The 20631-nt window shown below is 42.8% G+C and overlaps 9 protein-coding genes across 9 annotated transcripts; 3 read left to right on the top strand and 6 right to left on the bottom strand.

The window, feature by feature from the left end:
* Positions 1-361: 361 nt before the first annotated feature.
* On the bottom strand, positions 362-1400 carry F5Y00DRAFT_261938 (phosphoglycerate mutase-like protein; the record flags this gene model as incomplete). Its single annotated transcript, XM_048011298.1, has 2 exons — positions 362-958; positions 1029-1400. The coding sequence occupies 2 exons, from the start codon at positions 1398-1400 to the stop codon at positions 362-364; spliced, it is 969 nt and encodes a 322-aa protein (XP_047865051.1).
* A 2239-nt stretch (positions 1401-3639) lies between these two features.
* Positions 3640-5113, top strand: F5Y00DRAFT_261937 (uncharacterized protein; the record flags this gene model as incomplete). The annotated part of the gene is made up of 8 exons (XM_048011297.1): positions 3640-3892; positions 3946-4033; positions 4090-4186; positions 4244-4377; positions 4434-4502; positions 4560-4699; positions 4756-5019; positions 5073-5113. 8 exons carry the CDS (start codon positions 3640-3642, stop codon positions 5111-5113), a joined length of 1086 nt encoding a protein of 361 aa, XP_047865050.1.
* Positions 4936-6095, bottom strand: F5Y00DRAFT_74192 (uncharacterized protein). Its single transcript, XM_048014093.1, has 2 exons — positions 5659-6095; positions 4936-5602 (listed from the first exon to the last, which is right to left on the bottom strand). The coding sequence occupies exons 1-2, from the start codon at positions 5783-5785 to the stop codon at positions 5544-5546; spliced, it is 186 nt and encodes a 61-aa protein (XP_047865049.1). The 5' UTR covers positions 5786-6095; the 3' UTR covers positions 4936-5543.
* A 3199-nt stretch (positions 6096-9294) lies between these two features.
* F5Y00DRAFT_74169 (NAD(P)-binding protein) lies at positions 9295-10814 on the top strand. The gene is made up of 4 exons (XM_048014092.1): positions 9295-9463; positions 9512-9693; positions 9764-10619; positions 10683-10814. Exons 1-3 carry the CDS (start codon positions 9428-9430, stop codon positions 10509-10511), a joined length of 966 nt encoding a protein of 321 aa, XP_047865048.1. The 5' UTR covers positions 9295-9427; the 3' UTR covers positions 10512-10619; positions 10683-10814.
* A 379-nt stretch (positions 10815-11193) lies between these two features.
* Positions 11194-11877, bottom strand: F5Y00DRAFT_261934 (uncharacterized protein; the record flags this gene model as incomplete). Its single annotated transcript, XM_048011296.1, has 3 exons — positions 11194-11243; positions 11310-11453; positions 11517-11877. 3 exons carry the CDS (start codon positions 11875-11877, stop codon positions 11194-11196), a joined length of 555 nt encoding a protein of 184 aa, XP_047865047.1.
* A 1549-nt stretch (positions 11878-13426) lies between these two features.
* F5Y00DRAFT_236643 (uncharacterized protein) lies at positions 13427-14103 on the bottom strand. The gene has a single exon (XM_048007727.1). The coding sequence runs from the start codon at positions 14010-14012 to the stop codon at positions 13587-13589; it is 426 nt and encodes a 141-aa protein (XP_047865046.1). The 5' UTR covers positions 14013-14103; the 3' UTR covers positions 13427-13586.
* A 624-nt stretch (positions 14104-14727) lies between these two features.
* F5Y00DRAFT_261932 (uncharacterized protein) lies at positions 14728-15051 on the bottom strand (the record flags this gene model as incomplete). The annotated part of the gene is made up of 1 exon (XM_048011295.1): positions 14728-15051. One exon carries the CDS (start codon positions 15049-15051, stop codon positions 14728-14730), a length of 324 nt encoding a protein of 107 aa, XP_047865045.1.
* A 1692-nt stretch (positions 15052-16743) lies between these two features.
* On the top strand, positions 16744-17325 carry F5Y00DRAFT_261931 (uncharacterized protein; the record flags this gene model as incomplete). Its single annotated transcript, XM_048011294.1, has 1 exon — positions 16744-17325. The coding sequence occupies one exon, from the start codon at positions 16744-16746 to the stop codon at positions 17323-17325; it is 582 nt and encodes a 193-aa protein (XP_047865044.1).
* Positions 17326-19260: 1935 nt separating this feature from the next.
* On the bottom strand, positions 19261-20581 carry F5Y00DRAFT_269748 (uncharacterized protein). Its single transcript, XM_048012499.1, has 2 exons — positions 19855-20581; positions 19261-19793 (listed from the first exon to the last, which is right to left on the bottom strand). Exons 1-2 carry the CDS (start codon positions 20209-20211, stop codon positions 19272-19274), a joined length of 879 nt encoding a protein of 292 aa, XP_047865043.1. The 5' UTR covers positions 20212-20581; the 3' UTR covers positions 19261-19271.
* Between the last annotated feature and the right edge of the window lie 50 nt (positions 20582-20631).

The raw sequence follows: 20631 nt of genomic DNA, 5'->3' as shown, positions 1-20631 counted from the left end.
GACGAAGTTCCTAAGAAAAACAACAAGAGAAAGATAACCTAAGGAGCAATTCGTGCAGAGCCTCATGAAAATTAAAGAATTCTATTGATACAGCGCATCGATGCCGCATTGAAACCCATCCTGCAGCTGGGGGCCATTTCTAAGGGCGGTACAGGGCATACTGCAGACGCTGCCTCGGTAAGATATAAGATATAACCCAATCAAATTGAGGGGCGCAGAAATAATCCCTGACAACTCGAGCAAGGAAATGGGGCAGTGCATACCGACTCTATTACTTTTCCCTTGGTGTACCTAATGTGATATATGACCAACATTTCTCATGGGTCGCGCGTAGCTGAATACCTGTATCCATGCCGGATGATCAAGAAGCTGAACTTTCTGCTGCAGGCCGTTCTGCCTTAACGAACAACGCCACCATTGTTCCCTCATTCACCATGAATTTTGGATACCCGATTACCGCCAGGAGCGCTGTAATAGTATAGGAATGAGTTGTTAGCGAGATAATAGGAGAAGCATCATGTGCGAAAATATCGTTGAGAAGTTGCTGTATCCTTTTTATATGCTGCTCGAGTGACTCCGATGAATCAGCTTTCCAACTTGTGTCTAGCTCCGAAAAGCCGTCTTCAATGATGTAATCGGGGTAGTTTTGCTTTATCCACGACCGGGAACTTCGTCTATCGCACGTATGGTCTGTGATTCGCTCTCTGAGGTTTTCCTTTATCACAGGCTTAAGAGGCTTCCCGTGCATGTTCATGACGGGTGTGTAGACAAGCTTCGTCGTGTCAAGACATCGCGCAAGGGGGCTGGTATAAATAGTTCCGGGTAAAGGAAGAGCATCTTTCTCGGCTTCTTCTAGCCATAATTTGGAGAGATTCTTTGCTTCTGTGATTCCCTCATCCACAAGTTGGGCGTCAACCCATGTTACCTTGTCATCTCCATCCTTGTGAGACCAATGATTCTGATAGAATTAGCCTTTTTTCATAAATGAATAGAGAATACAGGTGGTAATAGGAGATATACTGTCTTACTTTCCAGTTTAATGGGATTCCATCCACCAGCTCGAGCTGCCCAGTCTCTTCAGATATCTTAAGTTCATCCATTTTCACATTGTGAATCCCTCGCCCATGTCTTATTACATACATCAATTTGTACGATATACCGTCATTTACATGCTGCTGATTAAGATATTGGATATACTTCTCAAATCGAACCCACTGAGGAACCCCTTTATCGAATTGCAAGTCAGTACCCAAACTATCATAATCTCGCGATAAGATTCCCAGAGCAGGCTGGGTTGAGATTTTGCCATCGGGCAATGTGTGTGCAATCTGGGCGTAATCCGCGAAGAAGCCGGGGACAAACGAGAACTTATGAGTCCCGCCGATTATCGAGTTACCCATAGTGTCTTTTTCTTGTGGTGTTGACTTGGGCATATAGTTTTGCTCATGTGAAGCCTCATCATTCGGTATCCCTTTTCCTAAGGCCTTTTCCCCGCGCGGATGTGTAAATCTCCGAATAAGACGTTTCATTTAGTGGATCATACGATGGATTGAAAGTGAAATAAGATATCAACTAGACCAAGTACGACAGATAGTTGTATTGGGAGAGATATTATTATCTACGTTACCTAGAGCAGATACACTCATCAAAGGGATCCCATTGCGGGGCACTTCATGAGGTGGCTGAGCCCAATGTGGTATAACTGTAGTACAGCTTTCGCTATTTTAACCAATGGAAACATATAATACAACCCACCAGTAGAATGACTTATTGTGGCGGTGCATAAGGCCATCATTCATAGAATAGGAAGGTTTTCCTGATAGTCATCTGACGAAATTCCACCGTAGCTCGTCGATTATATGTATCGAGAGATCCAATCAAGGCGTATTAGTGGCTTCAATTTTCGAAAACTAAGAACAAAAGTAGAAAAACGAGTTTGCTTCTCTACCTACCTACCCAGGCATATAAGCAATCTTCTAAACAATACGGAAGTTCTTATCCCTGTCAACGAGGGATTCCTCTTCAACCATATCCATAGCCGGGTGGAAGAATTCTAATGGCATACATCCAGGTGCTTTGATAAACATATTTGCGATTTAGAGCTTTCGTACTCTCTTAAAATTCAATTTTACTGATTTCGTGTATAAAGTCCCTCGATGGTCGGTTTCCATCGACCGAATCTCGAGATATGAATTAAGACTAGCGAATAAAGATTCTCTCAAAGTGCATTCGATATCTCACAACTTCCCCTTTATAATCTCTAGCTTTTGGAGAATAGATCATGACTTGGGCAAAATTTTGTTTGTTTGCCGTTCCCGTATATGGATCAAACCCAGATTCAGCTCCGAGTTTAACCTTACCGAAATTCCAAAATTTTGGCTCTCAGAGCGTTCTAGGCCTTACTAACAGGTAGGTAGTTCTTTGGAAACCCTTTGAGAGTTGCCTGGCAGCATCTTACATTTGGCTTTGTGTATTAAGGCGTATATGATATATTCGAACAACACACTAGGTAGAGCATGAACATTAGTCTACCATTTCCCGTATTTCTAGGTTGAAGATCACGTTGCCCCTTCCTCCACACTGCGAAACACTGTTCTAGAAATCTTCGGTTAGACTATCACATGATTAAAACTTCGCCCCTATTTACATTTAACCATACGTGTAATGGTAATACCCTGGCAAGCAAGGTCCTGCTTCAAATTCCTTCATACCCTACGTTATCGTTAGGTGCCTAACCGCCTTGCTTAGCTCTATATCAAATTGCGCCGTGGATATCCGAACTACGATGCTCGTTATTTTGTAGATCTGTGGAAGATTCCACGATCAAGAGAAACCCTTGCATGCCGCGTGCTTTTTCGCGGAGCCGCCGAGGCAATTTACCTCTTCCACACAATACCTGGTTTCCTGTCCCCTGCAGTCAGAGTTTGCGCCAATACAAACCATTTAATTGACTCGCGTCTCATTTAAGGCTCACTTGTACCAACACCGGCAAGAGTAAGAACCAATAACAGATCGCTTCTATATTGTAGTTGGCCCGAATATGTTCCTCTATTCTGCGTCGAAGATTTATCCCCACGATTACCTAGGTACTTACTTCTTTCCCCGGGCTGTACAGTGACGTAGGGTGATATGGCTTCTATATCTTCTTTGATGACAGCCAGTAGTTCAAATTAATACTTGCCTATTGTCCCGTAATATTGGTCGAACCTTGTTGATTTGGAATAGCAAGTGTTTTAGTGATAGGTTAGAGATACATAAGCCATCGGTAATCCTATCACCGGTAAAAAGGGGCTCCTAGACTACTTCCTTTGCCCGAAATGCTGGAGATGTCTCAGTCCTTTTACCCGGTGCGGGCCTATCAGAAATGTGCTGCATATTAGCCCGAGAATATTAGCCTCTAAGCTTTTACAACGTCCAGGGACAATAGCATACCGTGACTTTTCTGGAAAATCGATAAGTTGGGTACCACCCATGTTAATATTAATAGGATATAGATGCTTCGGCAGTTAATAAGCAAATTCTTAGTTCCCACCATGTGTCTGAATCTATATATATCCAAGCATGCCCAACCAAGGGCTCTATCTGGTTCACACTCTGATCATCAGCCAGCACAATCCGTAGTATCAAAGTTCTCTCACAATGTTCTGGACTACTCTCTTCGGCTTCGCCGCCTTCGCCGAAGCGGCCCCCCAGTTCGGCGGTGGTTTCGGTGGCACCACTATGCTGCGATTCGGATGCCCGAACGTCGTTATTGACAGAATCGACCCTCTCGTCAACCCTGGTTCAATCCCCTCCTCGCACGTTCACCAAATCGTAGGAGGAAACGGCTTCAACGCCTCTATGACAACTGGCGACGTCTCCGAGACTGCCGACTGCACCACTTGCCAGTTCAGTAAGTTTCTTCTCAGGGGGAAATATATAGAACATTTACTTACGTCCATATAGGCGAGGACTTCAGTAACTACTGGACAGCCAACCTCTACTTCAAGGCTCGCAATGGCACTTACAAGCGAGTCCCCCAGCTTGGTCACGCGTACGTATTCTTGGGAACTTAGATTACTTGGTCGTCAGTCACTCATACTTCATTAGTCTACAATTCAACGACCAGTTCAGCACCCAAACCCAAGGTGGTATTCTCGTATACTACGTCTCGGCTCAGCCCGGTCAGATCACCGCTTTCAAGCCGGTCAGTAGCACCCAATGACGAGGATCTTAAAATAATTGTGTTAATCCATTTATACAGGGTTTCCGTATGCTATCGGGTGATGCCATGGCGCGCTCCAGGCCCGACACCAAGTTGAAGAGGCAAAACTGCTTCCGTTGCTACACAGGTCCTAACTACGGAGGTGATGTTGGTGCTCCCTGCATGGATGACAAGTCAGTATTGTTATTATCGCCCTTTTAGTAACTGTTGTAGCTTACCATAATCGCAGCGTCGACTCTGAGGCTCTCCCCAACAAGGTGTGCGCTGGTGGTATCCGATCCAACATTCTTTTCCCCACGTAAGTTCCTTCGCATTCTTTCCCCTTGGTTTGGAGGAATACTAATGGTCTTCTTAGTTGCTGGGATGGCAAGAACCTGGACAGCCCTAACCACCAGGACCACGTTGCCTACCCCACGACCGGCCCGGCCAACTTCCTAAGCTTGGGAGGAGCCTGCCCGTCGACCCACCCCATCCGGATCCCGCAGCTCATGTACGGTAAGTTATGTCCTTTTTCTCGGGTCTCTGTTTGCTTTAATAACTTTTATTACTAGAGGTTGTCTGGGACACCACCAAGTTCAACGACAAGAACGAGTGGCCCACCGACGGATCTCAGCCTTTCTACCTCAGCACAGGCGACAACACCGGATACGGCCAGCACGGTGACTACGTCTTCGGATGGAAGGGTAATGCCCTCCAGACAGCTATGGATACCTCTGGCTGCATGGGTGCTCGCTGCGCAACCCTCAAGACCCAGGCCATCGACGCCGCAAGGCAGTGCAGCGTGAAGAAAGTTGTGTCTGAGGATGAAGACGGATGTAAGTTATACTACTATCGAAACTCGTGGTTCATTCTTCTAATTAAGCAACAGGGCTCACAGAGCTTCCCGGAATTAACATGCCCATGGCATAAATCATCATTGATCCTGTACTCAACTCAGCATGGCATGTTAAAAGCGTCAAGAGCGATAAATTGGCTACGAAGCTTGGAACAGAATAGAGCGATAGTAATATAGATTGTTTAACCAAATTTATCGCATTCTTCTCCAACTAGTTACGATACCTAATTTAGGTATCTGATGTCAAATAACTTCACCCCTTATGATAGGGGTCCAGATATGCCCACAATCTCTATCTTCTCAACGTTGGGTATCTCAATGTCGTCAGCACGACGGTTATATATGGTGGTACATCTGCTCGCCTGTAGTCTAGATGTCCTTCTGCATCTTGGGTATCAATAGTATATCGCCCTCCCTCCTCGACACTGGAGGAAGTAGGAGGATCAAGTTCCGGTGTAAGGCCGGAGGCGATTTGTGTATAAAAAATATTGCTTCGGTTATCGACTACTTTTGCTTAACCATCCAGAGGATCCAACCGCCGACACCAAAAATGCAGGTAAAGGCTGGATTAAAACATGTTAATTTAAGATGTGGTATAATGGACTAAGCAGACACTTACCAACGAGAAACGTTTCAACCGCTCTATGGTCAACCTCCCTCTTCATGATGATGCTCATATTGCTCATTTCCCGGGTGATGAGCTGGGGCAGCTCACGGGTAATAAGTTCGGTGTCGATAGCGGGCATGGTGAAAGATGACAAAAGTAGTTTAATTAAGAATTATAAATTGTTTAAGTTGATAAACGCTTGAGATATATAGGCGAGTATGAGAATGGAAAATATGAAGTGAAGCGCTGCTTGACTCTTTCGACTAGTACATCTGATCGGCAAAACTGGGTTATTGTCAATTTAAGTAACCAGAAAAAATGATATTAAAACCCCCTGGATCCTGGCGCCGACGAAGTCATCGCGGCTCGGCTCATAATCAGTCGATTTTAGAGGCTTTCCTATTCTGGGTCATAGCATCAGGTGGATTCGAAACAATACCAAAGATACCCCCTAAGCGCACCAGACGTAGTTGGCGATAGCTTAACCTGGTCGCTTACGCGTGACGGATTTCGTCGTTACCTACAGGTACCCAAGGTATGCAGAAAACTACTATCAAATTGTTCTCTGAAAGAAGTATATATCTGTCCTAGCATTTGACTTTCATCGTTGTTTCTTTCATCCTCGTGTAGATCTATGTAGATCTATTGTTATCGAAAGAAGTGTGGGCCAAGTGGATCTAACTAATATCGAAAATCTATGTATTAATCGATCGTGCCATATGGCGCGAGGAGAAATATGACTGAAACAGATTTGCGACAGGGTTTAAGGAATTCACTAGATTAGAACTAAACATTACAAGAAGAACCAATAGCTTTACAGTATTTCTATGACGCTCAGTAGACTTGAGCCTTGAGCCTCAATATGTGGTTCTTATTTAACATGGGGATGGCATTGCTAAATCCCCCTTGTCCCTGGCACTTGTTACTATGTATTACGGTACTCGTACCCAATAAATTATTTCGAATTTACAGGCAAAGAAGCCAAGTCTCTCCCTTCTTTACGCGACCACCCCTTATTCGATGCGTGCAGGTATTCATTTCGTACCTTCGCGCACTAAAAAGAACAGCAATCTCCTATTTCCTCTCAATTGCACTAAGCTCGAAGACATTCAGCATTTGAACAGTTCTCGTAGGCCTTGATATCTAGGTTCATGCCCAGTATAATTGAATAGATCTTCTGCTATGTAAAAGGCATTCCGCCTTAATATAGAGTAATGTTATTTCAGTAGTAATGTTATTTCAGTAGTAATGGTATTTCAGTAGTATTTTATTTCAAGGCTAAATCAGCAGTAGCCACATCATCCAGCCACAATTAAGAGTCACGCAGGAGTCGCATAAGTACTACATGTATTCCCATACAAACTTTCCTGGCTGCGCATGTATCTTTTATGTCAACCTCGCGCAATCCCCAATCTCTTAAGATGCACCCACATGCAACAGCCTTATACAATACAGCTACCTGATTGGCTAGCCAGCCAGCCAGCCTCGTACGAATACAAGGTACCTTTAAACCTTACATAGGGACCATGTTTTCAGCCTTTTTACCTCGCAATAATTATATACGCATGCGACCGAGCAGAAGCAGTATAATAAGACGTACGGGCCTTGCATCCTAATTAAATTGAATTGAATAAGAGGCTATATGTACGAGAGGGTATAAGATAAGGGTATTGCCAGGTATTATAAAGCATATACAAGATGAATGAACATGAGGTACGAAAAGATACTAGAAAAATTGTATGGCGGGGTACGTACCTGCGGTTTGCCCCACTTTGACTGTGGCTACTGCTTAAAATAAAATACTACTGAAATACCATTACTACTGAAATAACATTACTCTTAATATATGACCACTAGGTAAGCTACGGTGGCTGGGTATCGCTATAAGTAGAGTGATAATCCACCCGGATTTAATGAACGGGCCACTATCCGACCTTCACCTCAGCATCACGATGCTAGGGATCTGAGATGTGCAAGACATTTTAGCCCGGGATAATTCTCGAAGAGATCCTCCTGGATAGCACTAGAATACCCAAGTGCCTAAGACAATGCGTCCCAAAAACTATCTGACAGGGATGGATTAATTATCTTTTCTGTCAGGCGGAACCAACTCCGTATCCCCGTACCGGGAGTGTACCGTGACGAAGCTACGCGTTCGGATGCAGGTACGCTGCACTCAAACGACTTTCTCCCGGCCTAGCGACAATGCCCCTACCCGACTAATGCTAAACCAGAGCTAATTCTTAGATATTATACTGGAGGATGATCCGCTAGGCGACTGAGGCTAGCGTGTAGTGCGACCGGTGGTTTATGGTCGCACGTCGTTATTGTTATCGCTACCGGTTAGGAGATCGAGAGCCCCCGACGTCAGTAGACACATATGACGCCTATTAATCCTGGAGGAGATCTTTATCGGTGCCCCCATCATCCGTTTCCCTACTGTTTAAGTCTGCCCGGATCTCCGAGTAGCGCCGCGCCGTCCTTTGTCTCGGGTCTATACCAGGATTTGCTAGGTTTAATAAACCATTAATTGATATTTGGTTTATGATTGAAAAATTCTAACGTTTATAAGGATGCGGATATTTAAGCGAGGGTTGATAAATATAAATATTTTAATTGATTTAAATATTTAATAAAATTTAAACGTTGAAATTTTTTAACGTTAAAAGTAATAAGCGTTAAAAATATTTTAAACGTTAAAAAATATAAATGTTAAAATCTTTTATACGTTTAAAAGGTATAAATTATAAATAAATTATTATTTATAAAATATAAAATATATAAAAAAAAAATATATTTTTATATTATATATTATTATTATATATTATTATTATTATTATTATTATATATTATTTTATTATATATTTATATTTAAAATAAAATCATTTTTATTATTATTACTTTTATAATTAAATTATAAATATATTATAATTTATTTAAATAAATTATAAAATATTATAATATATATTTACTTTATAATTTTAATTAATATATATTTTTTTTTTTTTTAATTTATAAAATATATATTAATTTTAACGTTTTAACGTTAAAAAATTTAAACGTTAAAAGTTATAAATGTTAAAAATATTTTAAACGTTTAAACGGTTTAAACGTTTAAATTTAATTAAATATATATATTTATTAACGTGTAATGATATAAGCGTTTAATTATATATGATTATTAAATAATTATTAACCTATATTTAACTATTGGTAAACTGTTTATTAGACCCTGCAAGTCCCTCTATGGGTATGATCCGCAAGCCAATGAAAGGAGAAATAGGCGCTTCCGTTTTGGTCGCCACAGCAAGTATTCTTGAGCTTTTTTGTGTATAATGATGCTAGCCCTTTTCACTGCGTCCCCGGCGTTTTCAGCCCCGGATGCACCCCCGCAATTCCCACTATGGCCCTCCTTTTCGGGGGAAGTCAATGAGTATTCCCTCCCCTTTTTGTTTTCGACATCTACAGCATTAGTCATTTCGGAATGCAGCAATATAAAACATCTATAAACCATACTTGTCTAGTTCATATTTAGTAAGCGGGATGCTTTTCCCCCGTATCCATAAATTCCGAAGGGGCCGAGACTGGCTGGCCGGGCTGGCGTCACGCCGGTGGCCCAGAAGCTCGGAGCCAGTTCACGCCGATGACAAATCGATGTTTCTTGTATATGTAGAATACCTTTCAGGGTCGCGCATCAGTTACACGGTTCGAAGATTATTTCCAACTTCAACTTGTGATTCCTTTATCAAAATCTTCATATTCGCTTTCGATTTCGCTCAATATGGCCATACCCATTCGAAATGTGGCACTTCTTGGTGTAAGCATGAAGTCTATATCCCGTTAACTTATACTAAAAGGATTACAGGCTACTGGTGCTTTAGGGACTCATATTCGCAATGCACTTACACAGGCAGGCTTCGTGGTAACTGCCATTCAACGCAAGGATTCTACCAACCCCGTTCCTTCAGGGGTCAAAAGCATTAAGGTCGAGTTATCCAACAAAGATGATTTGACGTCTGCTTTCAAAGGACAGGATGCCGTAGTCAGGTACGTCATCATTTCTTTTATGCCCTGTCTCGTCTCTCGAGTCTCACCTCAACCACCTGACTCTGATTAGCGCCGTCCCAAATCCTGCTCTCGCAACGGAGAGTATTATGATCGATGCTGCCATTGCGGCCGCTGTGAAACGGATTATCCCATCAGAGTACAGCACCAACCTCGATACCCCGCTATCACGACAACTACCAATAGTCAAAGAGAAGGTCAAAGTTCGCGATTACTTGCAGTCTGCTATTGCTAGTAACGGCACCTCCACAACCTGGACCTCCGTGAACAATGGCCCGTTCTTCGAGATGTGCCTAAAGGCAGGCGCATTGGGTCCCAACATCAAAGATAAAAAAGCTGTCTTTCATAATGGCGGTAATAACTTAGTTGGAACTTCGACACTCCCTGATATTGCTGCGGCAGTAGTCAAGATTCTTGACCCTGCACACCTGGATGAAACCGCGAACAAGCCGGTTTATATGTATTCCGCCGCCATTAGTGAGCGTCTTCTCACGAAGCTGGCATCTGAGGTTACAGGTATTGATTTCGGTGATGTGGAAAGCGGAAAGATCCTGGATCTTGACATAGATCAAATGGTTGCCGAAGCCGAGGAGAAGCTAGCAAAGGGCGATAGATCTGGCTGGTTTAGTTACTACTACCAGATGATGTATGGAAAGGGCTATGGTGGTGAAGACTTCCAAAAGTTGTCTTGGAATGAACGGCTGGGCCTAAGGACTATGGATGAGGCAGATATAAAGGAGCTGATCCGGAGTACCGCCCAAGAACTCGGAGTACTAACGGGTTCGAATGCCAGCTCCTAATTTGGTCCTTGTTAGGTACTCGATAGGTCCGATAGGTCTAATACTTAGGTAGACGTGCACATGAATTCATTCGCGTTAATTTGCAACCATCATGATCTTTCAACTATGGTGAGTACTATTTATTGGTTGTCATGTGATTTAAACATTGTCCCTATATTAATATAACTTTAGTTCCATTCATATGTCGAAGAGCGGATAGGTTCTCGAGTTTGGGGGATCGCATGGTCATAGGTGAGGATCAAATAACAAGGCCTTCTATGCCACTAAAACTTCTCTGTGAACTACCAATGCAAGTATCCGTGGGAATACGATGAGTTATTGGATGTAAGATGGCGCAAGTATTATGAAGTCTTTAATTTAGGAAGCATATATACTAGGAACTTGACTTCTTCATACTTTGATAGGTATTGTCTTTACATTCGTTGACTCCCTGAGCCCTCGACCCGGCTTTCCTAACAAGTGATAGCACAGAGCCCCTGAATCCAACACCAGTTGGTAGCAAACTATAATATTTCCTGAAGATAAAACTAGGGTTAAACCCAGAATGCCATGTCGTGAAGTACTCCAAGCAAGCCCCTTAAGATAACTAAAGTCAACATTTAATTCAATCAAATGGACAAAATACATCGCCATCATCACTTCATCGCTGTGCCGTCGATTTGTAACTTAATCGAAACAATTTTTATTCGTCTTGTACCCATAAGTCGTCATTCGGGACGAGATCACTAGTACCTATCATTGATATTAGCTTCCAGCTCATTTTCTTCTATGTCCAACCTAGTGATTAGGTAGACTTACAACTAAAAACATGCGTGAGAAATGTAGCGGAGATAAGCTGCCAGCAGTCCATCTCTTGGGGATGTTTAGGGCGGTTACAGGTGCCAAGGAAGGTGTTGTTGATATCCCTCATGTCGTAGTTATTATCTCCTGTTGAGTATAAAGCTATAGATACCTGTTAATTAACTTCTCAGAATTTTAAATGAAAGGGGGCACATCTCTACTTACTGACCGCTCCTGTCGATCGATTAAACAGAGGAACTGGATGGTCTGTCGAGTGACCGACGGCATCGTCCTTATTATACATTTCAAATCGATCGATGACCCAGTCTCTCGGTGCTTTTGCGCTGCATCCATCGCATGCCCATCGTCCCTTGCTAGCATCATTATTACTGCTGGCCGAGATAGGTACCACATGACCCATATCGGAGCAACTAAGCGGTGCGTGGTCGTGGACTTGCATTTCCGTCGAGCTGAAAGTGACGCCGACGTCGGTAATGTCGTTACTCTTTCCAATATAAATGGTGAAATCTGCAAGAGCAGGCGACGCAACTGCGACAGCAAGAAGGATGGTTAGGAAGTATATCATTATTGTTATCGTAAGCTAGGCGTTGAAATTTTAATATGTTGGTTGTGATTACTATTTCTTCTCCTTGGTGAGTGCCGAGGACGTCCCCAGTAGGGCGAATGGTGGCCCTTAAGATCTATGATACCAGCATAGAGGAGCCGGTATGAAATCCCAGTGTGTGATAAAACCTTGTCATCGATAGGTGGGATAGTCGGAGCTTATATAGTAAGGACGAAGATATGACGCTTCGATCCGACGGTGACACTTTTCGGCCGGGGTATCGATAATGTTCAGGTAACAACCTACCACGCGCATTCTGTGAGTTAAAGTAAGTCTCAGTATAAGCCACATACGTAAGAATAAGTCTGAAAATCAAATTTCATAGCTGTCATAACTGATTAGGTGACTGAGCACTCAGTAAGACATGGAATGTAGTTTAGACACACTAGAGTAAAGATCGTCTCTAGTAGCACAATAGGGACGACCATATCGTCGATTATAATTTTCATTATACAAGCTAAGAGACTGATTATCGTACCAGTTATGAAGAGATTGTGCGATAATGTATAAACGAAGAAAATGATAGACCGAGTTAATACCGGCTAGATTTGTACACTGTAATACAACCACAATAATATACAATAATAAATAGTAGGGTAGGCATGCATGGCATAAATCACATAATTTTAAGCAAATGAGACTTCGGTTGGAATTCAAGCCATTATACAATTTAACCAAGCATTTAGATTTAAGATGCCTGCCCCTTGAGCAAAGCATAACTCCCTTGAAAGTAAATCTACTATGTCAATGTAAGACATTAACAAACACCGAATGGCAACCAATTCCACTCTAGCTTTTTAACATGCCTAATTTCACTTAAGGGCTTATCCTAGGGGGCCTACTAAACCTACGGTAGGTTCTTATCCATATAAATCCGAATTTTCTGCTGGCTTTACCTATTTCGAGGAGGCCCAGGTACCTTGATACCTGAGTATCCCATACTCTTCTTCGACTTTTCAATATGAACAAGGGTTAAATCAGCACCATATAGATCGGAAGTGTCTCAAGTATGGCTACATTAGATGCATAAGCTAGACCAGGTTGCAACTTGCGGAACGGGCGGAACTGAGGAAAGGGGGTAGGTTTCAGGATCTAAAGGTACGCTAATCGCATAAAATATTTCAGAGCCCCTTTGGAACATTTAACAGCGTGGCTGTTTCGAGGGGCTGAAAATACCTTATATATCTGGACGTCATTGTATTAAATACCTAAATGGATTTATAGGCATATGTAGGTAGTCTTGAGCACTATGGTCTAAACATATTCTCTAAGATTTGCAATACTTTCCTACTTAACGTATAACTAACAGGTACCTAGTTTAGACAACTAAGTTTCAAATAGAATGTATCTTTTGGAAGACCTGGACACGTAACTTCACGGCTTGAGACTTTCGTTTGTTGCTACGTTGCGTTAAGGCTGGAACGCTTGAGACATTCCTGTACTTGAAGAGATAATTGAACTCATCTCATAATCAATAAAATAAAATGATCAAAATAAATTTTCAAGTTATATACATTCTGCGTTCGTTCGGCTTTAGGTACCCGGTATCGTCTACTAACACTCCGTGGACCACATGCTCGCGAAGACAACTTTCTCGTATTGGTGATCTACTCAATCGCCAAAACTCAACAGCGGCTGTCGAGACTCCTAGCTCATATATGATATAGGTATTAATTTGCCCTTGTACTCCCGTTCTTCAAAGTCGCACTCGTCACCTCATACTCCTTCAATTCGTTAGGGATATCTTCATACGCAATCTCCTCACTTCTCTGCAGCACTTCGTCCACAAGGCTTAAAATGTGCTGTGGCGTGTCTGGACCCATGAAAAATTCGCGACCAGCAATATCAATAAAAGTGCCGATGGATGCTCCCATCTCTTCCTCCGTTGGCGGATCGCGCGATTCATATTCCTTCAACTCATGTGGGATATCCTCATATCTGAGGTCTTCCTGTTCCGCTAGATGATAGAGACGGTCGGTGACTTCTTGCGGAACGTCATAGTTGATACGAAACCTGTGGTTGTCGATGCAAATAATATCTGGGTCCACTTCTTTCAGGGCAAAGTCAGGCCTGGCCGTTGGTAACTGAGAAGCCATTTGGGTTTGAGTCGAAATTATATGGAGGCTGAGTATATTGTCGATAGAATGCTATATTGCTCATATGGAAACATATTTGAGTAGCAAGATGTGATAGAGGGCATATTTATATCACAAGGCCCTCTAACCCCCCTGGCACTTTTACTCGACTTATAGCCTGTGCCGCCATTTTAATTACTTGTTACAGTTTAGCGCAACGATTTATATTATCAAAGCGCCTACAACCAGACTACGTCATTTTTGATTCCACTCAGCCACGTTTTCTGACGCACAACCACGTGTAACAACAATCGAAAGTGTAAGGTACCTAGCTATTGATATAGTGTTAGGTACCTGTTATTTCGAAAGTTCGTAAATATTATACTAGGAGAAGATGTAAGTATATCCTCCACCTATCTGAGTTACCTATACGTACCTATGTAAAGCTGCTATAGCTGATGCATACTAACGCGTTGACAAGGCACTGAAGTGGTTGACGTGACCAAATATGAAGACAAAATCCCCCCAATTTATCAAATATATATTAACGATGCAGGAACATGTAAATATTCAAGTAAGCTAGGTATTTTACCGAGTACACCAGTTTTCGCCAAAACATTCGGCAATTGGAAATGTGAATTGTAGAACTATATATGATTCGAAAATATTCGATCGGTCATGGAATAGAAGTGATAGGCTAGGTATGCGTATCCATGTGCATATATGTACATTCCAATTAAGCAGCGTTCATTGTGACAGTCAAGTCGCCGCAGTTGACGCCAGACCACAGGAACCAATCTCCTCCATGTTTGCTCTGCCAGCTCTCAGCCGCCTCAACGGCGCAGAGACACTGCGAGATATCCCCTAAAACACAAAGCCTAGCTCCATGACCATTTTCCTTGCAGGCGCCTCCTTCCTTGCAAAGTTCTGCGATGGCACTGGAGGGGGTTTGAGAACCCTTCCATCGGCCGGCGTCGTTGTTATGATGGCAATCGCAAGCGTTAACGAGTAAGCCGGGCATCATGGCGAGAATCGAAACGAGTGTTGTAAATGACTGCATTTTGATGGATTGGTGAAGTTTTTTTTTATTGAAGATACTGTGAAGAGTTGGTATAAGTAAATCAAGTATTTATGATTGAGTTGACAACGTACGGTCAAAGTTTATGTTGGTATGAGTTGGTGAGAGTCGGTGTGGTTTGTGATTGATATGAGTTGAGTTGATGGTGATTTATTCTAGATAGGTAAGAAACTTGGGGAAATAATTCCCTTATATAGAATTTCATATTTCAAGAAATACTTAGACGCAAGACAACGAAGACTCTACTATCCACCTTGTGCGGTGCTAACTACAACCGCCTGGTTTGCTACAACGTTGCCTGTGCTATTTTCGTCGACAGTAATGCGGTAAACATACCATACGAATTTTGCCAATTGATCGACATTGATGGGAAGGCGAGCTTCGCTGTCATCTTGGAGAATATACAAGCCAAAATTCTTAGCATTAGATGATAGTTTTTCTTAGTCTCGTGGTATATTGAGAACGGGATTGGAGAGCCAATACGATAGGATTATATTATGACATAATTGTTGGGCTGAGCGATTATGCCGTGACGGTGAGAGCAATGTTACAAAAAGTTATTTTCAATAGATTGTCGATCATTCAGGTTGATCCTCGTTTGTGAAGTTGTCTTAAACCTCTTGGCTTGTTGATTTTGAGTAGTCTATACGATTAAGAGAGGCGCTTGTGCTTTCGTCGTATTCAGTATACCAATTACCACACCCTATACTTATTCTAGGATTCTTGCCCCTGATACGCGGAAACATTAGAGAAGACCCACAAACACTCGTAACAAACACTCGTAACTTACATTAGTTAAACTACGTACGTACGTAAAGGGGAATAGATGTGCTTCATAGACAAACTATCGCGCTGGGGCTTATTTGTCACTAGCTTTAGAATAGAATCCTTCAAAATTATTTAGGCAAAGAGTAAATTAAAATTATTGGCATTACCCTTTCAGTGGATTTTCCAAGTGCGGCAAAGATGCTGTGCCGTAAGACTAAAACCCACCATGACGGCATTCCTAACTGCTATAGCACAGCCTAGCCCAAAACACGTGGAAACTACAACTCGTAGAAAGTAGATCATAATACTACCTTGGGTTTTCCTCCCCTGGCTCTGTGCCTTAATCTACAATTCGATCTGCATTTTCTGCCGCATCCTCCGAGGCGGAGAGCTGAGAACTGGGGAACTAAGGTACCTAGTAAGAAAGAACATGCTTGGCAACTCACTGCAAGAAGTCTCAAGATAGACGGTGTAGTATTGTTTAGCTTCTAGATAGTATGGAAACTACGGTGCTCGAGAAGATACATAAAATATGTGTTGGTCGGGGATCCACGTCACCCAATTAGGGTTACAGTTGCAAGCAGCTGGCTATAGTCATGGGTCACTGAGGCAATCACAATCGAGGCATCAAGGGAAGGAACGAGGCCCTCAAGGCCGATTATATAAAGAGATGGGGGTCCCGTAGCCTTTTAGATTTAGCAACGCACTCGCAATACAAGACCAGTTCCACAATATGTTATGAACACTCACATTCACATTTACACTGCTAAGTCAATTCAAACCTCGTCTTGCCTGATATCTATTAACCTACCTAACTCATACTAAGCTGCCCCTTATCTAAGCTATTTTTTGTCTACCAAACTACATATCGTAATGCATTTCTCCGCCCTTGTTCTTACCTTCACGATGGCCGCCGGATCAGTCTCTGGGGTGACCATTCGTAACTTCAGGAGCGCGACATGCAAGGGAAACTACCATCAATGTAGTGGCATCTTACCTTGGCAGTGCTGCTCTGGTGGCCCGTCCAGTTCGGGTGCAGTCTCCTCGGCAGAATTCATGGGCGTCCCCCCTACCGCGCTCGGAGCTATCTGCAAAGCTAAAGGCCCTACTAATTGCGGTGAGGTCGCTCGCTCTGCTTCCGGCTCGCGATTCTGCATCGGCGCAGCAAACTGCCGGGGATCTTTCTGGATGGACTGCAACTACTGCAACAAGCGCGACCTCGCGAGCCGAGACGAGATCCCCAAAGAACTCCAAGGGGTTAGTGCGGAGGACACTGTTGAAGCCGACACTGTTGCTTTTGAAGATCACCAATTCAAATACGACGACTCAGTTCCTGCAGACGTGAAGCAAAAGTTCGACGACTTGTTTGAGGCCGACGCTGGGTACGCGGACATTCCCGAGGAGCTCAAGCAATACGAACTTAATGGTAGCGAGCGCAGAGGGCTTGACGACCTGGAAGAGTTGGAAGCATCTGGGCAGTTTGAGTAACTAGCTGCGTTGCCCGCCCGCGCAAGCGCGTACGGGGGAAAGGGGGAGAAAAGGGGGGAGGGGACCTTAGCGTACGTCCGATGAATTTTTTGTAAAATTAATTGCATTGCTTTATTTTTGTTGGCAGGTGGTCCACGTCACGATCGTGAGTCACGGTAATAGCATCAAGGGAAGGAACGAGGCCCCTAGGGCCCCACAGGGCCGAGTATAAACAGACGTGGTCCCGTAGTCTTTCTAGATTCAACAACGCTTCCGCAATACAAGACCAGTTCCACAATTTTTAAGTAAAATTTTTAATAATTGGTATTGTTAAATAAAGCTTGTTTTGCGTAATATATTTATACTATTTGCACCTTTTATAAACGTTATACTATAGAATGGTAATGGAAAATGTCGCCAATTGCGGGGTACTGAAAGATACGGTATATGAGCTGTAGTTGTATATTGACTTAATCTACCAACTGTATGAGTGAGGAGGGAGGTCCTTCTTATATATACATTCCATGCCAAGATACCATGTACTGTACTTGAAAGTAGTCCCTTGACCACTCACTTCAACACGGGGCGATTTTAAAGATCTGATTGGTTGGAAAAATTGTAGCAGTATTAATAAAATATTAGAGAATAGATTGGAGGAACACGGGAGGTATTAGCTAGAACCGCGCCATTCAGGCCAGTACTCTACATAGACGACTTATAGAAGGGCTTAAGCTGGCGAGTCTCTATGTTATAGACTAGAGGTTACCCCCCAGGCAACACAAAAGCCTAAGGTTTACACCGCACCATGTTTCTATACTATTTTTATTTTTATTATATATTAGTAACCTACCCCCTATTAAACTGGAGGGCACCCCTACAATAGCCCGAATTTACTGCTATTACACGGCTGGGCAATACTCTTAATACCCTCGAGAACTTTGAGACAACACCCTCAAGACCTAAGTAATAAAGAAGCCTTAAACATTTGCATATGCAGACTTATTCCTTTCATATTCACTACTTTCTATAAGGCAGGAATATTATCTACAAGGTAGTAAGACATGTATCCTAAATAGGAAATTTTTACTCGCATTCAACACAACATCCTAAGGTAAACATTAGGCATTTAAACTGGGGAAATGAGGGTATATAATTTGTGGTGGGAATCTACGGGAATGTATTAGCAGCGAACAATAAGAGTTTGCATATCGACTAACTAAATACTTCGTGTCTGCAAGTTCCACTATTAAGCGTACTTTACATAGACGTAAAGGTAGGATTTATCTGTCTGTGTATCACATATTTCGGGTTTAGACTACTCACATTTGCCATCATTAGATGATGTTTGTCAGGAGTGGTTGCCCTAGTGAGGTGAATCATGCATAGAGTGAGTGTACAGGGTAGTAGACCAAGTAGTAATTGTATTGAACTTAGTAACGCCTGGGCTTTCAACCTCTGACGAGGGCGCTTCGCGGCTCTTATATACTCGTATAGACCCCTGTAGCCACCCTGACCCACTATAACCTGACAATATTACTTCTAACAATTCAAAATTTCCCTTATTGGGATATAAAAGGAGCCCAGTATTAAATCTTCGCATCACGAAGGACGTCTAGCTATATCTATAGTCCAGTTCAAACAAGCTCACATATAATTTTTCGGCGGACGCTATGTTGTGTTCCCACTTGATAGCGACCTCACGTTCGTATAGTTAATAACGAACCTAGGTAATTATATATTACATTCATATCGAATAGTCTTTCTTTTCGTCTTTAAAACTATAGCCGTAGGTAACTACCGTTCCTAAGTTTCTCTCTAGTTCGTCACCAAGCCCAGCACCACAGGGGTACCATAGCCACCCCTATTAATCGTGACAACGAGGAAGACCATTCCAAATCTTTGAAGCAACCATCCTCGTCATAAGACTTATAGGTGTCTCAACAAGTGGAAATGCTTCCATAGTAGATTTAAGTCGTCGGCTTACATTCGGAAAATGCTGGTGGTTCAAGAAATGGGGTTGCCAGTCGCCATCCGTACACACCGCTCCATACCTTGGGTTCTTTAAAAGGTTCCATGTTCACGCTTACACTACCCACAACTGGCTCTGCACTATTCGAAAGCGTCGTATTGAACAGTCTCGTGTAGTAATCGCAAGCTCGGGTGTTCGCGAAAACAGGTTGGTTGGTAATGTTCTTGATGAAATCCAGAGGGTACGGAACATTTCCCCAAGATTGCGACGACTCTATGGTCATATATACATCCCGTGTCCTGTTGTTGCTCCGGCTATGCGCGTATGTAGTACCGCCAGGTAAGTTCTTGTAAGCGTCACAAGGGGGATCAAAGGTTGATGGGTGGACATCCGCGCCGTAGCTCTCTGCTCCCCCAATGGCGAGTTGGTTTTCCGCCGAAATCATGAACGTTGCGGCCCACCGGAAGGGAGTAAAACCACCGCCAAAGATATCTAGGAACGGAAACTCGAGAGAAGCACGCTACCAAGATATCGTTAGCAGAATATTCAACTAATACTGAAAAGATAACTCTTGTGCTTACCGAGAAGTCTGGTAAGGAAGCGTTATAAGCGGGCAATTGGAGGTCATGATCGTGCACTATCTGCGCCATCATTGGATACATCCCATCTGGGAACGAAGGCAGAAGTGTTCTGTACGCCTCCTCAAGAATTCCATACTCATTAGGAATAACCTGACGCGCGATTTCAAGAGATATGGGGACGATCAACGTAGTTCCGTTCAAATTCCCGCTAACAAGTGTTGGGTATTGCTGAGAATGCTGATTTGGAGAGTCTTGAGATACGCAGACCTCGTGTGAAAGCGGAATTGTGTATTGTGAAGAGGATGCTACTTGGGTGATATATAGGGCAAATAGATGAAATAATGCGGTGTATGGCATCTTGGATGTTTAAATGGAGGCAGTGTAAAGAATGAGGTCTGGGCATTCGTCTTGAGCTATACCAATAGTGGTATTGAGGACCCAGCGATAGAATTAACGTGTACTCGAAGACATCTAATAGTTAGCAAAGCCAATAACCCAATTCAAACTCTTTTCAAAGCTAACCTAGCTTGGGTATTATGTATCCGCCGTGAGAGAAATCATGGTGAGCTTAGTTATATCAAATAGTTGGTATTACGGCAATAACAAATGACGCTCCTCATGTCATTTGTAATTCAGCATCCTACATCACTTGGCGTGGATTTGAAGGAGGATATTCGGAGTATACCGATGATCCTCGATAGGTGAAAGAGGACAAAGAAAGTCACTAACTATCAGTCAAGGGTTACGGTTAAGAATCGGGACCCGACTTTGTAGAAA

This window comes from Daldinia vernicosa (genome assembly GCF_022497035.1).
Source record: "Daldinia vernicosa strain CBS 139.73 unplaced genomic scaffold F5Y00scaffold_22, whole genome shotgun sequence".
NCBI classification, from domain to species: domain Eukaryota; kingdom Fungi; phylum Ascomycota; class Sordariomycetes; order Xylariales; family Hypoxylaceae; genus Daldinia; species Daldinia vernicosa.
This window is presented reverse-complemented; position numbering and strand designations above follow the sequence as displayed.

Coding starts and splice junctions, on each gene's coding strand:
- F5Y00DRAFT_74192 (XM_048014093.1), bottom strand. CDS start 5,785: ATGCCCGCTATCGACACCGAACTTATTACCCGTGAGCTGCCCCAGCTC. Junction 5,603..5,658: donor GGTTGAAACGTTTCTCGTTG/GTAAGTGTCTGC, acceptor GTTTTAATCCAG/CCTTTACCTGCATTTTTGGT.
- F5Y00DRAFT_74169 (XM_048014092.1), top strand. CDS start 9,428: ATGGCCATACCCATTCGAAATGTGGCACTTCTTGGT. Junction 9,464..9,511: donor GAAATGTGGCACTTCTTGGT/GTAAGCATGAAG, acceptor AAAGGATTACAG/GCTACTGGTGCTTTAGGGAC. Junction 9,694..9,763: donor GGACAGGATGCCGTAGTCAG/GTACGTCATCAT, acceptor GACTCTGATTAG/CGCCGTCCCAAATCCTGCTC.
- F5Y00DRAFT_269748 (XM_048012499.1), bottom strand. CDS start 20,211: ATGCCATACACCGCATTATTTCATCTATTTGCCCTATATATCACCCAA. Junction 19,794..19,854: donor CTTCCTTACCAGACTTCTCG/GTAAGCACAAGA, acceptor ATATCTTGGTAG/CGTGCTTCTCTCGAGTTTCC.
- F5Y00DRAFT_236643 (XM_048007727.1), bottom strand. CDS start 14,012: ATGGCTTCTCAGTTACCAACGGCCAGGCCTGACTTTGCCCTGAAAGAA.